This window comes from Dromaius novaehollandiae, chromosome 4, assembly GCF_036370855.1.
Source record: "Dromaius novaehollandiae isolate bDroNov1 chromosome 4, bDroNov1.hap1, whole genome shotgun sequence".
NCBI classification, from domain to species: domain Eukaryota; kingdom Metazoa; phylum Chordata; class Aves; order Casuariiformes; family Dromaiidae; genus Dromaius; species Dromaius novaehollandiae.
Genome location: NC_088101.1, coordinates 42531720 through 42548949, shown reverse-complemented (window position 1 = coordinate 42548949; position 17230 = coordinate 42531720). Strand labels below are relative to the sequence as shown.

The following is a 17230-nucleotide window of genomic DNA, read 5'->3' as shown; positions in this document are numbered from 1 at the left end:
AGCACAACGTCTAACAAAGACGCAGACGAATGAGCAGCGACAAACCTCTGCCACTCCCAGTCCCCTTTTCTTCCTCCTCTCTCCCCAAATCTATACTGTTTAAATGATATCTGATTATTGCTTTAGCTTAGAAATATGCTTTGTCATCGCTGTCTTCTGACAGCATTTTCAACAGAAATATATAACGGTAGGCTTTTATTTGCCCTGCCATTGTTCTACATTAGCACAACTCCTTCGATTTCACTAATTTCTTTTTCACACTGGTGCAATATCAAGTCTAAAGCTGAACACATGAAACACTAGGGTTTTGCTTAGGTACACTTAAATATAAAGCACAAATGAAGGCAATAAAGTAAATGCATTAAATATACTGGGCCAGTTAGTACCATCCCACATGAAAGGCCCTGAAAGTCGTCAGAAGCAAGGAAAACTCCCCTCTTGGGAATTAATACTTCCCCCAAACCGCTGAGCAGCTAGCTTGGGCTGGCTCTTGGAGGTTCAAAGATAAACGAAATCTGTTTCAAATGATCACTTTTTCCACCTGCGAAACACCACACTTATCAGAGTTAATGTTTTAAACTCAAACATAAAAGAAAAACCATCTATGAAGCTGCATACCAAGAACAGTATTTCTGATATTTTGTAATCCCAGGAAAAAGAGTTTCTTGTTGAATTTAAGTACATTATGATAGTAATTAGAGATTGTTGTAAAGAATTTCTCTTCAGAGCTGTTGCCTTGCATAAATTAACCCGGTCAACCATATGTAATTGTAAAGTGAGAAAAAGTGGAAAAACAATTAACGAAGACTAAACTATCTAAATTAACAAACAACAGATGTCTGTAACATGTCTCTTCAGCTTCCACAAATAAAAGGAAGACGCAGATGATTTCCACAAAACACTAGTATATCATATACAGAAGATGAATGTGTGCACATGCGTATGTATACATGCACGCGTGCATGCAAATAAAATCCAGCAGATGACAAAAGCACTAGCATTGTAGCCCTATGGGAAAGCTGCAGTGAGAACGTGATGAAATTAAAAAGGTAATGAAGAAGGAAATTGCTTGCTGATATTCTAATCCTGTGTTGTTTTGAGAATACATTATTTGTAAATGAGCAGAACAGCAAAGAAATACATGACTTATCATTAACTTCTTCCCCTAACAGTCTACAAGAACCTAACACTTTGCCTAACCTCTTCAGTCAAAAAGGGTGAAACTCTCCCTCCCGCTTTTTTTTTCCTCCTCCTTTCTTCACTAAAAACTGCATGACTTAGCTATAACTTCCTTTCCAAGTTTGGTATGCTCTTTTGACTGAAAGAAAACCATGAAAGAATGACATCTTACTATCATGCTGCTGGCAAAAACCTTCAAGGTTTCATAATGGCCAATATAACTGTGGGCTAAGGTAAAGGACGGAAGGGGAGAAGGTATGTGTGGGGGGATTTTCTTTTCTCCATCTTTCATTGTTCTTTAGACTCTCATTTTGTCAGAGTGTGGCTTAAACTAAGCAAGTTGCACATCAGTCAGTTTCAGAACCTACAATATTCTTCCTCTTCTCCCATGTTAATAAAACTTCACAAAAATATTTGCAAAATAGTCTCAGGTAAGGTTTCTCTATAGAGGACTTTAGAGAGATAAAGGAAAAAATTATTTTGTGAGTCTTACTCAAAGCATTTGAAATATGAAACAACCTGTTTTTCATTCTTTGTGTCTTTAACAAAGGCTAAAAGGATTTAATTATTGTTCTTACAGTGGTATTAAGCCAGCATAATTTAAAATGAAGCTCTGAAGCATACTTAAGATTAATGGTGAGCCTGAGACAGGATTATCTGATATATTTTATTTATTCACATACTTTTATTACTGCTAGTCGTTCATAACAATTAAGAATTCAAATTTAATACTACAGAACTACAAGTTCAGAATTAGGATGTTGCTGCGTCCTATAAATCTTTGAGATTCCATCCTCCTGAATTATTTTTATTAAAATTGAATTCTCTTTGCTCTATTTTGATGTAAAACAATTTTGAAATATTTTAGGGAATTTGTCTTTTAAGAGTTCATAGGACTATTTTCCTAAAAATCAAAAAGGTGACACTGTGCTTAAATAAAAGATTTTTTCTTGGATTCTGGCCCATGAATATTTGTTTCAAACTAAAAGTCACACAATTTCCAATCTGTACTGCATTTTACGATGAGTAAACCTCCCTCGCCACAATAAATTGGGACACACTTTCAGGTAAAGTGCTACAAAACCAAAATTACCTCAAACTGACGGGATTTCTGACTTTAAGGTGAATAATGTTAATTAGCTGAACAGTGATCAGAGAGATGTCTTATTTCTTCTTTCGCAGATTATGCAAAGATTTACGTACAGATTAAGATTATTAAACATACAAATTTTAAGATTGTAACGTTTAGGCTATATAAAGACCATTAATGTATGTAAACAAATGCTGCACTACCATTGCATAAGTTTAAGTTATCTGAACATTAATTGGTCACAAGGCAGTTAGAAAAGATAATAAGAAATTACATTCAGAAATTTGTCTCGAGTTTTAGCGGCAGCTAAATCAACACACTATGATGCCTGTTCCCAACACCGAACATTTCTCATCTCCAACGCAAACGAAAGCACGGCCCATGAAACGTAGCTCCAATTCGCGCAGCCGCCTAGCACGATCCCTTTCTAGTGTGGCATGCGAGGCAGGACGCAGAGCGGGCGCGAGGAGAGGTCCGCTCTCGTAACCATCCTGACCTCGCGAGTCGTTTTCGCCACCTCCATCCCTCCGCTCGCCCTGCTCTGCACGCCTGCCCGGGCAGCAGGCTTTCTGGCGCCCGGGACTCCAAACAGTGGCTGGAAAAATGCAGCCCTGATCTCGGTGGGGATCATAAAATGCTACTGTAATAACAATATTACGATATTAGAGAGAGAAAAGAGAGTGTTGGAACGCAGCTTTCACCGCAGGCTTTTAAAGTTACCTGGTTAAATGCTTTGATGGACATCTCAAATTGCACACAAAAGGATCTGAAAGGACTTCATGAACTAAAGTCAGTGGGTCTGTATATAGGATTACTTTTATTGTCTACTATATTAAGGACAGTACCATGTCTACTTTTTTAACTGAAAGAGCCTTACTTTATTTGACCTATAGGATGAGCTATCGTTTACTGAGTCAAGAGATATATATATATTTTTTGTAAATTCCTGATGCTTCTATATATAAAAACACATCTGGACTGTGTACCTTAAAACTTCACATCTAAAATGAAGAATTTTTACTCTAACACCTTATTCTAGTGAAGAGTTAATTCCTAAAAAGATTTTTTTTGTGTGTTACCACACATCAGCCTGGCCACATTTACTTTTTACGGATTGAATATGGCAATCATGTTAGGAGCAAGAGGAATATGTGTGTGACTTGCAAGATTCCAGAACTTACAATGATTGCTGACATGACTGATTAGCAGAATTAAATCCTTTGTAACTGAGAATTGTTTAAAAATATCTTCTAGATTTTCCAAAGCTGCAACTCCATAGATACAAGAACTGCCCTGCTGGGCAAGAAATCACCTGGTTAGAAGATGTGAAAACAGTAAATATGTAAATGAAAGATTTGAAAAGAAAAAGAAAAGAAAATAGTGATAAAAGTTGAAAAAGTATAGATAGGCATGCTAGAGAAATCATCAGTATTTAGAGAATTTAAAGTAATTATTTTTTCTATAACATACTAAGAAAAAGTAAAACCTCACATGACATAAAGGACTTAAGAAGGTAGAAGAGTATAACTGTTCAATATGATTTCTGATACACACTTGGAAAGAAGAAGGTGATTAGATTTTCAATATCATACAGAGAAAATACATCGCCTGAACCAAAAATAAATAGCATTGCTAAATAGAAATATCTTCAAACCAGCCACAGGAGGAGTTTGAAAGGAATTAGCTAAGAAACACTTTGAAATTAATGTTATTATATAACAGGCTTTGAAATGAAAAATAAGAAGAAAATACCAAAAGTCCAGAAGCTTACAGTGTTCTTCAAATACTGGAAAAGAATGAAAGTTTCTGTGAATTGATATGTCTTTAGTTCCTAGCTAAACCAACATAACAGTTAATTCACATGTCTTGATATGGAACTGGAGACCAGAAAACAATGTCAGGGACCTCACTCCCATGGTAGAGGGTCCTTCTTAGGCAAGCTTTTAAAAAGGCAATCATCTTTACTGACTGTGCTACTTAACTTACATGGACTTATCAAGGTATTTGACCTATAATCACATGGCTTTTAGATTCATTATTATAGTCTCTTTTTCCACACAGTGCAAACTTTGGATTTAACTACCAGTTTTGCAGACAGATCTCTAGTTTCATGGAAGGAAGCTATTCCAATGGCTGGTTCCAGAGAGGTGCTTGTCAACTGCCCGTGCTCACACTAACTCCACCTACTTCAGCCTCTCCCCCCCCCCTTTTTTTTTAATTGCAATTAATTGAAGAATAGAGCAAAATTAACCAGAAATGCATATGCACGCACACACATGTGCACGCGCACACACACACAAAGTCTTTGCACACACTATGCCTTTTCCCCACATCCAGCTCTGCACTGACCTGCAATCAGAGAAAGACTATCCTCTCAAGCCAGGTTTATTTTTTCTACAGAATTAAGGAGAAAGAAGTGATGTCCACCTGCTTGGATAGCCCTGTGAACATCTTACTTCATGTCTCAGTTATCACATGGCCTCTGCCATTCTTAGTGCTGCAGTGGCACTTACTCTCCTCTTGGAGGAAATGATTCCTTCACTGAGGACAAACATTTCGACCAAATAAAGCCTTTAGGATTGCCACAAGGTACTTGGGTGGAATGCAATGGCCTGTGATACACTGCACTGGATGATTTAATGCCCTTTCTGGACTTAATCTCTGCTAAGGGAATTCCTGTGCACTAGTCTTAGGGGTCAGCATCAGCTGCTGCTGCCAGGCTCTCCCCCCCATACTGACTGGATATCCTCTTCCCATGACATAGGGTCTACAGGGACAACTTGCTCTCCTGGGTCTTGCTCTCCCTGACAGGCCACAGCTGGTGGCTCCAGAGTCTCTTCCAAATGCACTTTTTCTATCAGTCACACTTGTTGGTATCTTGCCCAGTCATTCAAGTCAACTTGACACTGGATCCCTCCTGTGAGTTGAAGGCAGCACAGTAGGTAGTGAACATGATATTTTGTATGACTACTTCACATACACGTAATCACTTCTTTATATTATACGTTCCCTTTTTGTCTTGGCTATCACAGACTTCCCAAACAGTTTCTTGTTTTGCTTATATGATAAGAACTATGTGTAAACCAGTTATTAGCAGCATACATTTGAACTCCGTCCCATATTTTTAAATTTCATATTATGACATTCCTGCAAATGGTCCTCCATATAATACTACTGGTGTTTTACTTAGACTTCAATTGGTCTTCTGATGGATTACTGACATCCTCCTTATTAGCCTACTGTCTAACTGCTTAGAAGTTACAATACTAAATTTCTCATTTTTTAGTTGTACAGCTACAATAACTAGACTTCCCATTTTCAAGTCATCACAGATTGCTTTAGACTGAAGTTTGGAATATGGCATTATTGCTCAGATGAGAAGCTGAGACACTGACAAATGCATGGCAAATGTTTCTGCTAATTTTGGATTCCTACTTTCAAAATCAGCTTCACAGATTACCTAAATCACAGCTTTCACAGATTGCAGTGGCAGCTGTGAAATCAACACTGCTGTATCAGGATTATCAAGCTGAACAACTAGAAAACCCACCATATAATTATTATCCACTTTTGAAACATTCAGAGCATCACTGTCTGGGGCAACAGACAGAAGGAAAATTCAGTTTCCCAAGGCAGAGTTTCATTGCCCTCATCACATGGCCATCATTTAGTAATCCCGCATGCACTACTTTTCTTCCCCTTCTGCAGTGAATTAAGCAGACGTCACACAGGCAGCATAATTCACTACCCATTTCTGATTTATTCTTAGAGTGCAGTCCAGGAAGCAGAAGTTCTTGTGGAGTTACAGCATGAAGAAAATGTACTACATGCACATAGGCCAAATGAAGGTTACCTAGCCCATCTTGATTCCTAATCACTGAGTTTGCAAAATGAATAATGCTCTTTTAATAGTCTATGGTATTCCTACATCAAAGAGCAAAATAAACTTTCTTCCAGCATTTCATAACATGAGATTATGCTACATCACTTTGGCTCCACAGACCTTTGATGCTAGAGGGAATGGAATGATTTCATAGCAATGTCTTCTGAGTAGAGGTATATAACGCAGGAGGAGGAGACATTTTGCAATGAACAAGTAAACAACAAGATAATCTTGGGCTTCATTCCAGACTTTGAAGCATCTGAGCTGCCAAGCTCAGTTCCTCTTTCTGCTCAAAGACTCATCTCTACCTCACCCTGGCTCCTTATACCACTTCTGCTTTTCTTGTCTAATCACTACCTGCTTCCCATCCTCTAAACTCCTCCTTTCAGCATAGGGTCCTAGTTCTGGTCTCACTCTTCAGGCAGTCTTAGTCTCTTCTCTTAGAGCATTCCTTACACTTGTCCCACTTGAGATAATTTCTGGTCTTCCTTCTTTAACTAATTAATTGTTCCTTGCTGGCTCCCTCTCACACATCTCATTTGCTCCAGGCCAAAAAAAAGTCCACATTGCATGTAATATTTCAGAGCAAATGGTTAAAGTTTGGTAAAGTTGTTATAAACAGTTAAGACAGTGCTACCCAAGTTGCAAACCTCAGTAATATTAGTGGAGAGGTGGTAAGGGCAAACTTACCCGTACAGTAGTTCCAGGTAGGCCAGCCTGCACAGATAATACCATTCTAACTTTTAGAGCTTGAATTTGTCATTGCATAGCCCTTTGACTACCCTCTAACTGAAAGTTAGAAGAAATTTTCCTCTGGAAATCTAGCCTTCATCTCCAATTTCTGCATAGATGCTCATTTTCCTTATATACATAGGGATACAAGATAAAAGCTTTTCTTCTGGCCACAGAAAAGCCAGTTAGACTGATGCCCAAGTTAAATGAAACCAAAGAGAAACTAACAAAAAAATTATTATTATTCAGTTGTTTTTTGGGGCTTTCCCAAAGGCTGAAGTAAATACTTCACTTTCCTATTTAAAAACCTGGAAGGGGTCTTACATCTGTTACAAGTGATGTGAACAAGAGCACAATCCTGTGTAATCAAGAGCTTACACTTCAGATAGTTTGGGATGGTTTCTTTCCTGCATTTGGAAATCTAATTATACCAAATGCATTCTGTCAACTATAAAAGACCCTGGCCTTGAAACCAGCTGTCACATGTGCATGAAACACAAAAGGGCTAACAAGCTGCAAACAGTTTTAAATAAGTGTTCTTTCTTGTTTTGTAGAGAGGATAGGGGAAGAATCAAAAAAAAAAAAAAAAAAAAAAGTGAGGGAAAGAACAGAGAGAGGAGAGGGAAGGGAAACCGTAGGCACAAGCAGATACAGGATCAGAAAAGTTCAGGTAGGGTCACAGAGCATACAGATAGACACAGGGTTAAAATATTAACAATTGCAAGAGTCTTCCCATGAGAAGCCTATCAAATTCCTTTTGTCATTCACTTTGAGCAGTTTTAGATACTAAGGTTCCTCTATTTTTTTAATGGTTGATAGATGAATTATTTGAGGATCTGTTACTTAAAAGCCAAAGTGCAGAAGGACAGAGCAGTTTTTGCTCCCAGAAAACTAATCAAAGTGACTCTGAAGATACACATCTGCACCGCGGTCACTGCAGCAATTAGAGAGCACTATTCTACTAACAGAGAAGACGTGGCAGGACCCAGGGCAGTGCCAGCTATGTGCCCAAGTAACCTGCTAGCTTCTCAAGGGGGGTTTGCCACCCCACTTGCAGATGTGTGTCCTAACCACTGATTCAGTGCTCTCAATTCCAGAATCTGAGACTGAAATTTACTTTTTTCAATGTTAGCACTTGATACTGCTGTGCTGACAAAAAACCCTGGTTTTTGGATGCTGTGTTGTCACTGAGAAATCCTCTACCCGGGATAGTATACTCCACATGACAAAGCAGTCAGGCTTAATTAGCTGCTTTTCCAGTACTTGCTCATTTCCTTTTGGTTCTTTTTATGAGGAAGGAAAGGGACCGATATAGTTCTAAGGGTAAAAGATCATTTTCATACGAAGATTTAATGAAGAATTTAGAGGAAGAGGGTAAAGCAAAACAGCAAATATTTTTGTGTGATTTTAGCTGTTCAATGGGAAGCTCTAGGCAGACATGAATTGAATGGAAATGATAAGAGTAATTTTTGTAGGACAGAAGTTTCTCTTTTAATTTTTTTAAGGATTCTTGAGCATCTGGGAGTTGTAGAATTTTTTTTTCTTCAAATCTTCATAACTGAACTTCTACCAGTCCACAAATCACAAATTCAGGTTCCAAGCACAACTATACTTACTTCAGGTGTGTTGGTTTTAATATCAGCTAGCCTAAAGAGTTGAGCAAGGTCTGTACCTACTCTGTAGATGAAACAAGCACACTTGTAAATGTGGTTGCAATTCCGATTGTTGGCTAAAACTCTAGAAGGCAGTGAAACTATGAATTATGCATTAAGTGAGGTTAGGAGAAGTGTCACTAAACGGGAACTAATTTTGTTGCAAAATAGGGCACTGCCAGGTAGCAGAGACTCCAAGCATGCACACAAGAGAGAAGGAGTGCAGTCACAGATTAACAAATCTAGATGAGCCATGTGGTTTTCTTATAAATGTTATAATATGCTATATGATGAGCCATTAAACACCTCAAAAGGTACTTGCCATCTCAACTATAATATTAGAAGGCCTGTAGTCATTTAGAGTCCTCATCTGCAATCCTATCTTGCAGTATGCTTTGATATACTTCAATAGCTTTTATAAATTCTTCACCTGAGATGAACTTAATTTAGCAGAAACTATGCTAACAATGATTTGCACAACTACATCTTGCATGAATGTGTCAATATTTTCCTGTTTCGATACTGAAAACAGTAATGTGAAAACCTTAATTTGTTCAAAATCCTTAAGCTTTTATTCTGCATACCTCCAAGTATTACCTTTAAATATTGGATTACTGCTCATGGATAATACATATGCATACGAAACCATACTTCGCTCACACACTTCACTTAGTTAGGATCTCATTATCACAGTCTGTTTAATTCCAGATATGTTATTATCACTGTTTTTTCATGCTTTCAGCTCACATACTATGCATTTCTCCAGAACATAACATAACTACTTAGAGTTTTTCCACAGATTTAACTGAGCTTCACAACCATAAGAGTAACTGTAAGTGGGTGTCTATTTCCCAGACAGATAGTGAAGGGCAGCATCCCTCATAAATCTTGTGTTAAGTAGTGCATTATGCACAGGTAATTCCAAAAAGGTTTAATTTATAAGCAACTGAGAGCAAGCTATTCTTCAATACAAAAGAAGGTGGCAGAATTCAACCTTATGCTCTTACTTACTAGCTACCCTGTGGAATAGCAACTATTTTGTTAAACTGTTTCATCTACAAAATTACTAAAACATGGTTTTAGTTACGTAGTGCAACAATAGTTATAATTTTTGTATAAAAACTGCTGTTTGAAAGCGATAATCTTTAGGAAAATCCGATTTGCAGATCACTGTTAGCAGTTCCACGGGGAGAACTTTACCCAAACAGAACGCAGCGCTTCAGAACAGAGTATTCAAGTGGGATGAAGAAAACAATACTGAACAGGAAGGCAGGTAAAATTCCCACCATATTAACATGATTTGCATCTGAAGGAAAACTCAAAATTAATCCAATCTCCACCTTGCATACTACACTGCTTATCAGGCTGAAGCAAAGGTAACAATTCTCGATATCTGAACAAAGTCCACTTTTCAAAAAGAACTACCAATTCTAATAGCACTGCATAGTATCAGTACAAACTACTGAATTATACCCCAAAATGTGGATTTTAAGGCTTCTGAAATGAGTCAGTTCTGTACGTACCTTCATCAAATATTTATGCAATGTTTAAACTATTTCTTATTTTTGAAATTTCAGCTCATTACTTACTATTAATAGTAACTCTCAAAGCAGAAAATACAAAAATATTTGATCTTTATATGTAACTAGTAAGCTTGAGAGACTGCATTACACTTGGATTCTATCAAAGACTAACTGTGGTGAAGAACTGTAAAATAACACTGAGAAATCATATGCATTCTAGTTTTAAAAAACTGTCACTGAAGTTTATTAGCTATTTGCTTTGCAAGCTATTAGTTCACCCCCCCCCAAAAAAACAAACAAAAACCCCACACTGTGTACTTACCCTTTGCTCCAATAAGCAAGAATATACAGAAGCAGCAGTAAGATGTCATATCTGTCTTTCAAGAATTCAATGAATAAAGTCAATGAATGCTGCCCCTTAAATCGCACAGCAGCCACTGCACTGCTTGTACATGCTGCCTCTGACAGTCCTCGGCGGTGCACGAAGCAAGTTCCCTTCTCTCCCCTTGCCTCCTCGCTTGCTTTCCTCTGCGCTAGGTCTCTCTCTCTCTCTCCTGCGCTGACACACGCAGGCACGCTCCCAAGCGGAGATCGCGGAGAAAGTTTCAGGGAAGACAGGGGCTCTTCTGCACACCAGAAGGTCTGCTCTGTCCTGTGGCAGGCTACGCCTGGGCTGCGCACGGCCACAGCTCTGCCCCGAGGAAAGCAGCCGCTGCACGAAATACAGAGGTGCAGCCAACTGTCATCAATAGCCCACCAATTTTTTTTTTTTTTTTAAAGCTGCAATACTGGGAGAGGGCTGAAGAGAACGATTTCATTTAGGCAAATCGGTTTGAAACTAAACGTTTGTTGCAGTTTAGATAAAAATCGGTGGTTTCTCAAGTAAGGGGAAGTAAAATTTATAAACAGTCCCTTTGTAGCAATCCAGTGACTCACTGAAATACAGAAAAATGCACAAGGTAATTTATTTCCAATAACAGCATATCACTACTTTTACATATTAACTACTCTTCATGATCAGTGAGGTGAAAAAGAGGGATGCTCAGAAGTATCTACTTGATGGGAATAAGATTCTTCATAGATTCTCTCCTCATTTAAATAGTCTGTGACGTTCCTCCTCTGGCCATTTTGACTTTACTCTTTTCAACAGATCATGCAGGCATTATCTAAACACAGTCACAAACATATTCACACAGGGTTAAAAAAAATTTTTTTTCTTTTATGATGTGAAAGCCAACACCCATCAGCACAACAAGATATACTCAAAATGAGTCAATCAGTTGAGACAAACTCAAGGAAAGGAGCTAAAACTTATGTGCCCTCAAAGAGATTCAGGAAAAAAAAAAAAAGAGAGAGAGAAAAAAAAACCCCTAATTCCTCATTTCAATGGCTTCATGAGATAATACAAATTAGGGAGCCTTGGAAAGTAATTAGTAACTTGTCAGCAGCTGTGTCTGGAACTTAGGAAAACAGCATTTCAGACTGAGAAAACATGCACATATGGACACATATAAACTTTGAATTTATAGCATGGGAAAAATATCTGTCATTGTTTCAGTGGCCAAGTTGTCTGCAAATAGCGATTATGAACTGTCAACCTTGATTTCTAACATAAAAGTATAGAAAATATAGAAGGGGTTAAATAAAAGGATCTTGTCAATGGTCTTATTAGTTAGGCTAATACTCAGATCCTTTAGGGCTAATGACTGAGTTGAAAAAGACTTCCCAAGGTGGGAAAATAGGAGGGGAAAAAGTGGAATCAAGGATGTAAAGAATAATACACTCTTGAAGAAAAAACTCAAATAAATAGAAGTCCTTCTTCTTTACTGCAGGATTTTCAAGCATGATTTTCTCCGTGCCCTTCTGCCTGTGATTTAGTCACTTCCATTTGAGATGTGCCATAATTATATGCATTTTCAAAATATACTAATTTTACTAGATAGTACAGTGAATCAAACAAGCTGTTTCTTTCATCAAAAAGCAGTCTAACCAACTACAAAAGCTCCAAATTTTCTGCTTCAGAGTAAATAGAGAAAAACCTAAAGCCTTTATTCTAAGACAAAATGCATATGCCACCCACATGAATTCTCCTAAGCTCTGCTCCAAATGGGAGTTGCCATTTCTAGTCACCAACCTCCTCTCTTTTTCAAGGTCCATTAGCACGGACATTGATTAATATTAGTTTTGATGCAAACACTAGATGTCTCATACATTCCTAATAAGAAGACAAAAAAGAGCAGCACCTTCCAGTCCTGAAGAAAGAACCATAAACAAAGAGACCCACTCTGTTAGTGAAATTATATTTAAACCAAGAAGCTACATTCACAAGAAAAACATAGACAATACTGAACTTTGGAAAGCAGAGGAGAAGGAAGAGACGCAAGTTCACTGTTAGTTCAAAACATTAGACAGAACATTAGCATCTTCTGAATAATAATTTAGGCTTACCTCACATGAAAGCATTTTTACTTTTTCTTTGGAGAAGTACTTCTGTGTGTTAGGAGGATAGTAAGCACTTCCCTCCTGCCAAAAAATTAAAGAGTTATAAAATTTTGGTGTTTTAGAATTCTCTTTTCAAGAAGACAATAGACTTCATATGCTAATAAAGAAATAACTCATTAGAGAACATCTTTGCTTCAAGCAACTTTGAGGAGATATTCAGCTTCATTAGGTTGGTCAGTGTTTACTTGTATTTCTACTTATAGCAATAAAAGCCTTTTTATGCTACAACTGAAGTTCCAAAAACATCATAGAAGACTAATGTGGGTTATGATGCAAATGTTTCCTTTATCTCCAAATTTCAAGAGACAAGAAAGTTTAAATGAATTCACTGGAATAGAAAAAAAAGGTGGCATTCGGTTTTTTACTCATAATTCCTAGCACTTTGACTTTGTGCCTTCACAGCTTGGTGCTGCTGGTCTAAAGAGTTGGTCTAAAACTGCATGGTTTCATACCTGTATAAACCTATTTGTCAGATCTATGGGGGGGAAAAAAACCCACATTCAACTAATATATTGTCACCAGTGCCACAAGCTATCAGAAGACATTAATAAATAAATTTTACTTGTATATATCACCATTGTAAGTGTCACCACTAAAGCAAACAAAAATACACTAAGCTAAAAATCACTGCTACTGTGGAAATAACTTGGGATTCCTCTTGAGCTTGAGGAAAAAGGTTCACTTACCCCCAGCCTACAGCTACTTCCTTAGATGTTAACAAATACTTCAGCACAGGCTCAGAGTTGATTGTGTTAGAGCTGATAAGCTTCAAGCAGATTCACTGGTGCAGAGTGAAGCAAAGGTGTCACTAAGTTTTAGTCCCTTTAGGGCAGATAGAGATATACAAACATTGTCTGTTACCATGCTGCTCCAATTAATAGAACTGTAGATTAGCCCTACCTGGAGATATTTTTGTTCTTTCACAGTGTGGGAACTTTCCTTGGTTTAATTTAGAATAGTTTCAAGAATGCTTTATGTTATGTGCATAGAGCTAGGACCCACAAGGTAACAGTTATGTCAGTGGCAATTTTTTAGTTCTAACAGTTGCTGTCATTAAGCAAAGGAAATTTTCAGGTGAAAATACTAACTTGATTGCCAGCTGTTTTGTTGTCCTAGTGAAACACAAGAAATGCAGAATGAAGCACTGAAAGCAAAACTGGGCCCATACTGCCATCCAAATTCATGAAGAATATATGGTTCATAATTAAAAATGAGATACCCAAGAAGCACACATCTTGCTTTCTCAGCTATTAGAAAGCTATTAAGGTTGTATTATAGCAATGTGAATAACTAACATACAGATAAGGCTTTAGAACATAAAATTTAAATTCTCCATTATGCATGTTGATCCTACAATCCAAAAGATTTAACTGTGCAAATTAACTTAATTATAATTAATTTAAATTATAATTAATAAATTAGTAAATTATAATTAATTTACATTGCTTTCAAAGCTCCATCAGTATGCTTTGCAGGCAGCGTGATTGAGAATGAGACATTTATATGACCATTACCTTTGAAGGATATATTCCTTATTTAACACTTACTTCCAGGTTCCCTTAAGCTCCAAGCAGAGAAACTAAAGCACATCTTGGGAAAAACACCACAATATCCAAGTAGCATAAACACAGCAAGGCAGGAAAGGACCTCACCTACAGCAACGCTCTTCAAGCAGTAAACTGTAGAACAGTACCTTTATCTACCAAAGACACATGTGACTCAATCTGTATTATAAGAACATGTTATCTTTCCAGGAAGATTACTCTTCCCTATTGCAGAATGGCAGAGATTAGGATTTACCAAGAAGTGCCTCCCAAAACCTGAAGAGCCTGGGACCCCTGGGCTGACTGCATAAAGATCTTCACTATACTATCTCCTGGTTTCTCCCTAGCCCCTCTCCAGACTCTCTTATCAGCACAGCTGCAGCTGAGCCGAGATTATCAGCGTAGGCTTCTGGAGAAAAGGAAGAGAATTTCCTCAGCTGCAGTAACTGCCTGTGCTGTATGCTCTTCTCCTGAAGGGGTCTGTTAGTGCGATAGTACAGAAGATTTTTTTCAGTACATGTCAATCCACCAAGTGTCTCAAAACAGAGTAGCAGATACCAGTTCTGCTGACTTTATCATAAGAAAAAGCAGTTGTACAAAATTTGGCTATAGCTCTGCAGGAGAAACCAAGGGAAGAGCAAGAATAGCTTGAGACAATAAAGGGAAAGAAGTTACTTACAGAAAAAGATCAGTGCTCAATTAGTTAATCTGTCTTCCCTCCCAATGAATGGGACTTCTCTTGCTTTCCCTAGGCCCTGTTCCCACAGCGTTTCATTCGGTGCCCTCCCTGGCATCTCCCCTTGTCCTCCCCAGTGTTGAGGGAAGAGACTTATTTCCCTGGCAGTCCCCTGGGGAAAGGCCAGTCGCAGAGGGATCTTAACTCCTTCACTAGGTCTCTGGCTGTAGCTGCAGAGGGGAACGTGGACTACGAGTTCCTTTTTTCCACAGGAAAGACAGACAGAAGAGGAGAAAGGATTCAGGGATGACTTATACCTCTTTTTTTTTTTTTTTTTTTTTTAATAGGGCATTGGTTTGGCTGTAGACAATGCCATACAAGCAGCAGTATACAGCCAGCTCTGAGCTCTTTGAAATGCTTTCCTTTCTTCTGCAAAAAGTACTCTCTACCACTGGATAGTTTGGTGACCCTGTCCAGATGTCCCTCCCTCGCTAGTATGGAGAAAGGCAGTCAGTCAGAGTGAACTTCTAGCTGCCTCTTTCATTGCCCCAGTTTTCTGTAGATATTTGTTCCAGCTGGGTGTTTTGACTGAACCAAACGATAGTTCATCAGCATGCCTGACCCAAAGCTGTTGCTGGAATGTAGAAAGTACATTTTTATCAAAATAACCACACATAAAGCTTTACTAATGATGTATTTTCCTAATCAGCCACTTCCAGTCTTTTGTTTGAAGATTTTAATGGTCATTCTATGACTCTGTATGATTACGGGCACCATGCTAATGACTTTGGTAAATTAATATACCATTTGGGAATCTCGTAGGAATTGCATACGACTTCCTGCTTTTTCAGTGTGACTCTTTCTCCAGTTATCTGTCAGATTGGGGGGACTGCAACATTTTTATTCTTTCTACAGCAACTAAGTTTTCAGCTGAAAAGGCAAACTTGCCAGATATGAACAGCTGGATATGTAAAATTCTAAGATGTGAAGTTTATAAAATGTTTGCTAGCAATATATATATATATTTTAACATGAAACGTTACCAGACATACAATCATTGAAAGTTAAGTCATACTTTGACAGAATGAGCTCTAAAATCATGCAGTTTGTAACATTTTGAGGAGCCAAAGGTAGGTGTTTCAGTAACTCAGCTAAAACATATGAGAAACTTTCTATTAAAGAATTACAGTACTGTAAAAAAATTAATATGATAATTTTTACTGGACACATAAGACAAAGTGTCTGCCAAGTGGAAAAGGATTATAAAGAAAATCTGAATATTCTTCCAGCATAAGACTAATGCCTCCTCACTATACTGAACTGTAGTCCACAATAATCTTGTACACTTGGGACTTCAGTGAGCATCCCTGGAATAAGCTGAATTGAAGAAATATTTAACAGAGATTCAAGAAAACGAACGGCCAATTAGACATGTAGTATAAACACACACTAAAGAGAAAAAAATGAATAAAACCAAAACTCAAACAAAACTTACAGGAACAAAAGAAAGTGAGAGGAGGAGGAAAGATACAGTATGAGGAAGTAAGGCTCTTTAAAGGACAACTATATCATGTGAGAAGACACTGTCAAGCGTGGGAATCACGCTGAAATGAAGACTGCACCTGAGAGATTTATCTGTAGGGCTATCCATACCCCCAATTTGCCACTGCAATGTTTTGAAGAAAATAAACTCTCTAAAATGAACCAGCCTTTTGTGAAGTAGGTATGATTTCTAATCCAATGACTTCTGCATACAGCTTAATTTACAATTCTAATTTTATATTTCTGTAACAGCCTACAGAAAACAGCACAAGAAGAGCAGAAGGAATAGGGAGCTGTGAAATTCAAAAATCTCAAGGTTATTACTATATAATTACAGGTCATCAGTAAAATACCATTCTCCTACTGTTAGCAGAAATCCAGGACCTAAATTCACAGGGGTTTTTACTTAATTGTTTGGGATACTATTTAGATTTATTCTTTTTATATGGACATGCATTTGATACAATCACCAAAGAAAAAATAGCATTAATCTGCATCTAATACTGCAGTTTTTGAAAAGCATAAAATGAGAATTTCTTGACGGAGCTAGGAAAGATGTTGGTTTTTGGAACAACCGTTATGCTGATAGCCTGTGGTGAAGGAGCTTACATTAGCAGTGATTTTTTCTTAGCTGAGCTTTTCTTCCCCTCCTCCAACTAAATTGTGCATGAAAAAAAATCTATATTTCTATAAGCAGCCTGAGCCAACATGAAGTATTGATTTCAGTATTAATCATACAGTTCTAAAGCACTGTGCATGATACAGGCAGAGAAAACATTTTCAAAGTAGTCATGCAAAATGCATGTTTAACCATAGGAAGCTGTGATTTCCAACTCTTTTCTTGTTTGCTTTCAGATTTTATTTTGAAAAATAGCAGAAACTTCCAGGTTTGCTAGACTCTGAGTTA

At 37.7% G+C, this 17230-nt stretch overlaps 2 protein-coding genes and 1 long non-coding RNA gene across 8 annotated transcripts in view; 1 reads left to right on the top strand and 2 right to left on the bottom strand.

Annotated features, from left to right (window-relative positions):
* Positions 1–10891, bottom strand: part of RXFP1 (relaxin family peptide receptor 1) — a 53028-nt gene extending 42137 nt beyond the window's left edge. For 2 of the 5 annotated variants that reach the window (XM_026120192.2, XM_026120194.2), the window contains exon 1: positions 10382–10888. In XM_026120192.2, coding sequence (XP_025975977.2) covers positions 10382–10430 — 49 coding nt within the window. In that variant the 5' untranslated portion in view covers positions 10431–10888. Of the gene's footprint in view, positions 1–10381 lie in introns of all 5 variants that reach the window. The other 3 variants (XM_026120195.2, XM_026120193.2, XM_064510891.1) reach the window with 3 other exon arrangements.
* Positions 7810–17230, top strand: part of LOC112995306 (uncharacterized) — a 32528-nt gene continuing 23107 nt past the window's right edge. For both annotated transcript variants that reach the window (XR_003262166.2, XR_010389001.1), the window contains exons 1-2: positions 7810–8505; positions 9703–9809. This is a non-coding gene — a long non-coding RNA (uncharacterized LOC112995306). The remainder of the gene's footprint in view (positions 8506–9702; positions 9810–17230) is intronic.
* TMEM144 (transmembrane protein 144) overlaps positions 13306–17230 on the bottom strand; it is an 85348-nt gene continuing 81423 nt past the window's right edge. The window contains exon 12 of the mRNA XM_064510899.1: positions 13306–13383. Within this exon, the coding sequence (XP_064366969.1) occupies positions 13330–13383 (54 nt within the window). The 3' untranslated portion in view covers positions 13306–13329. The remainder of the gene's footprint in view (positions 13384–17230) is intronic.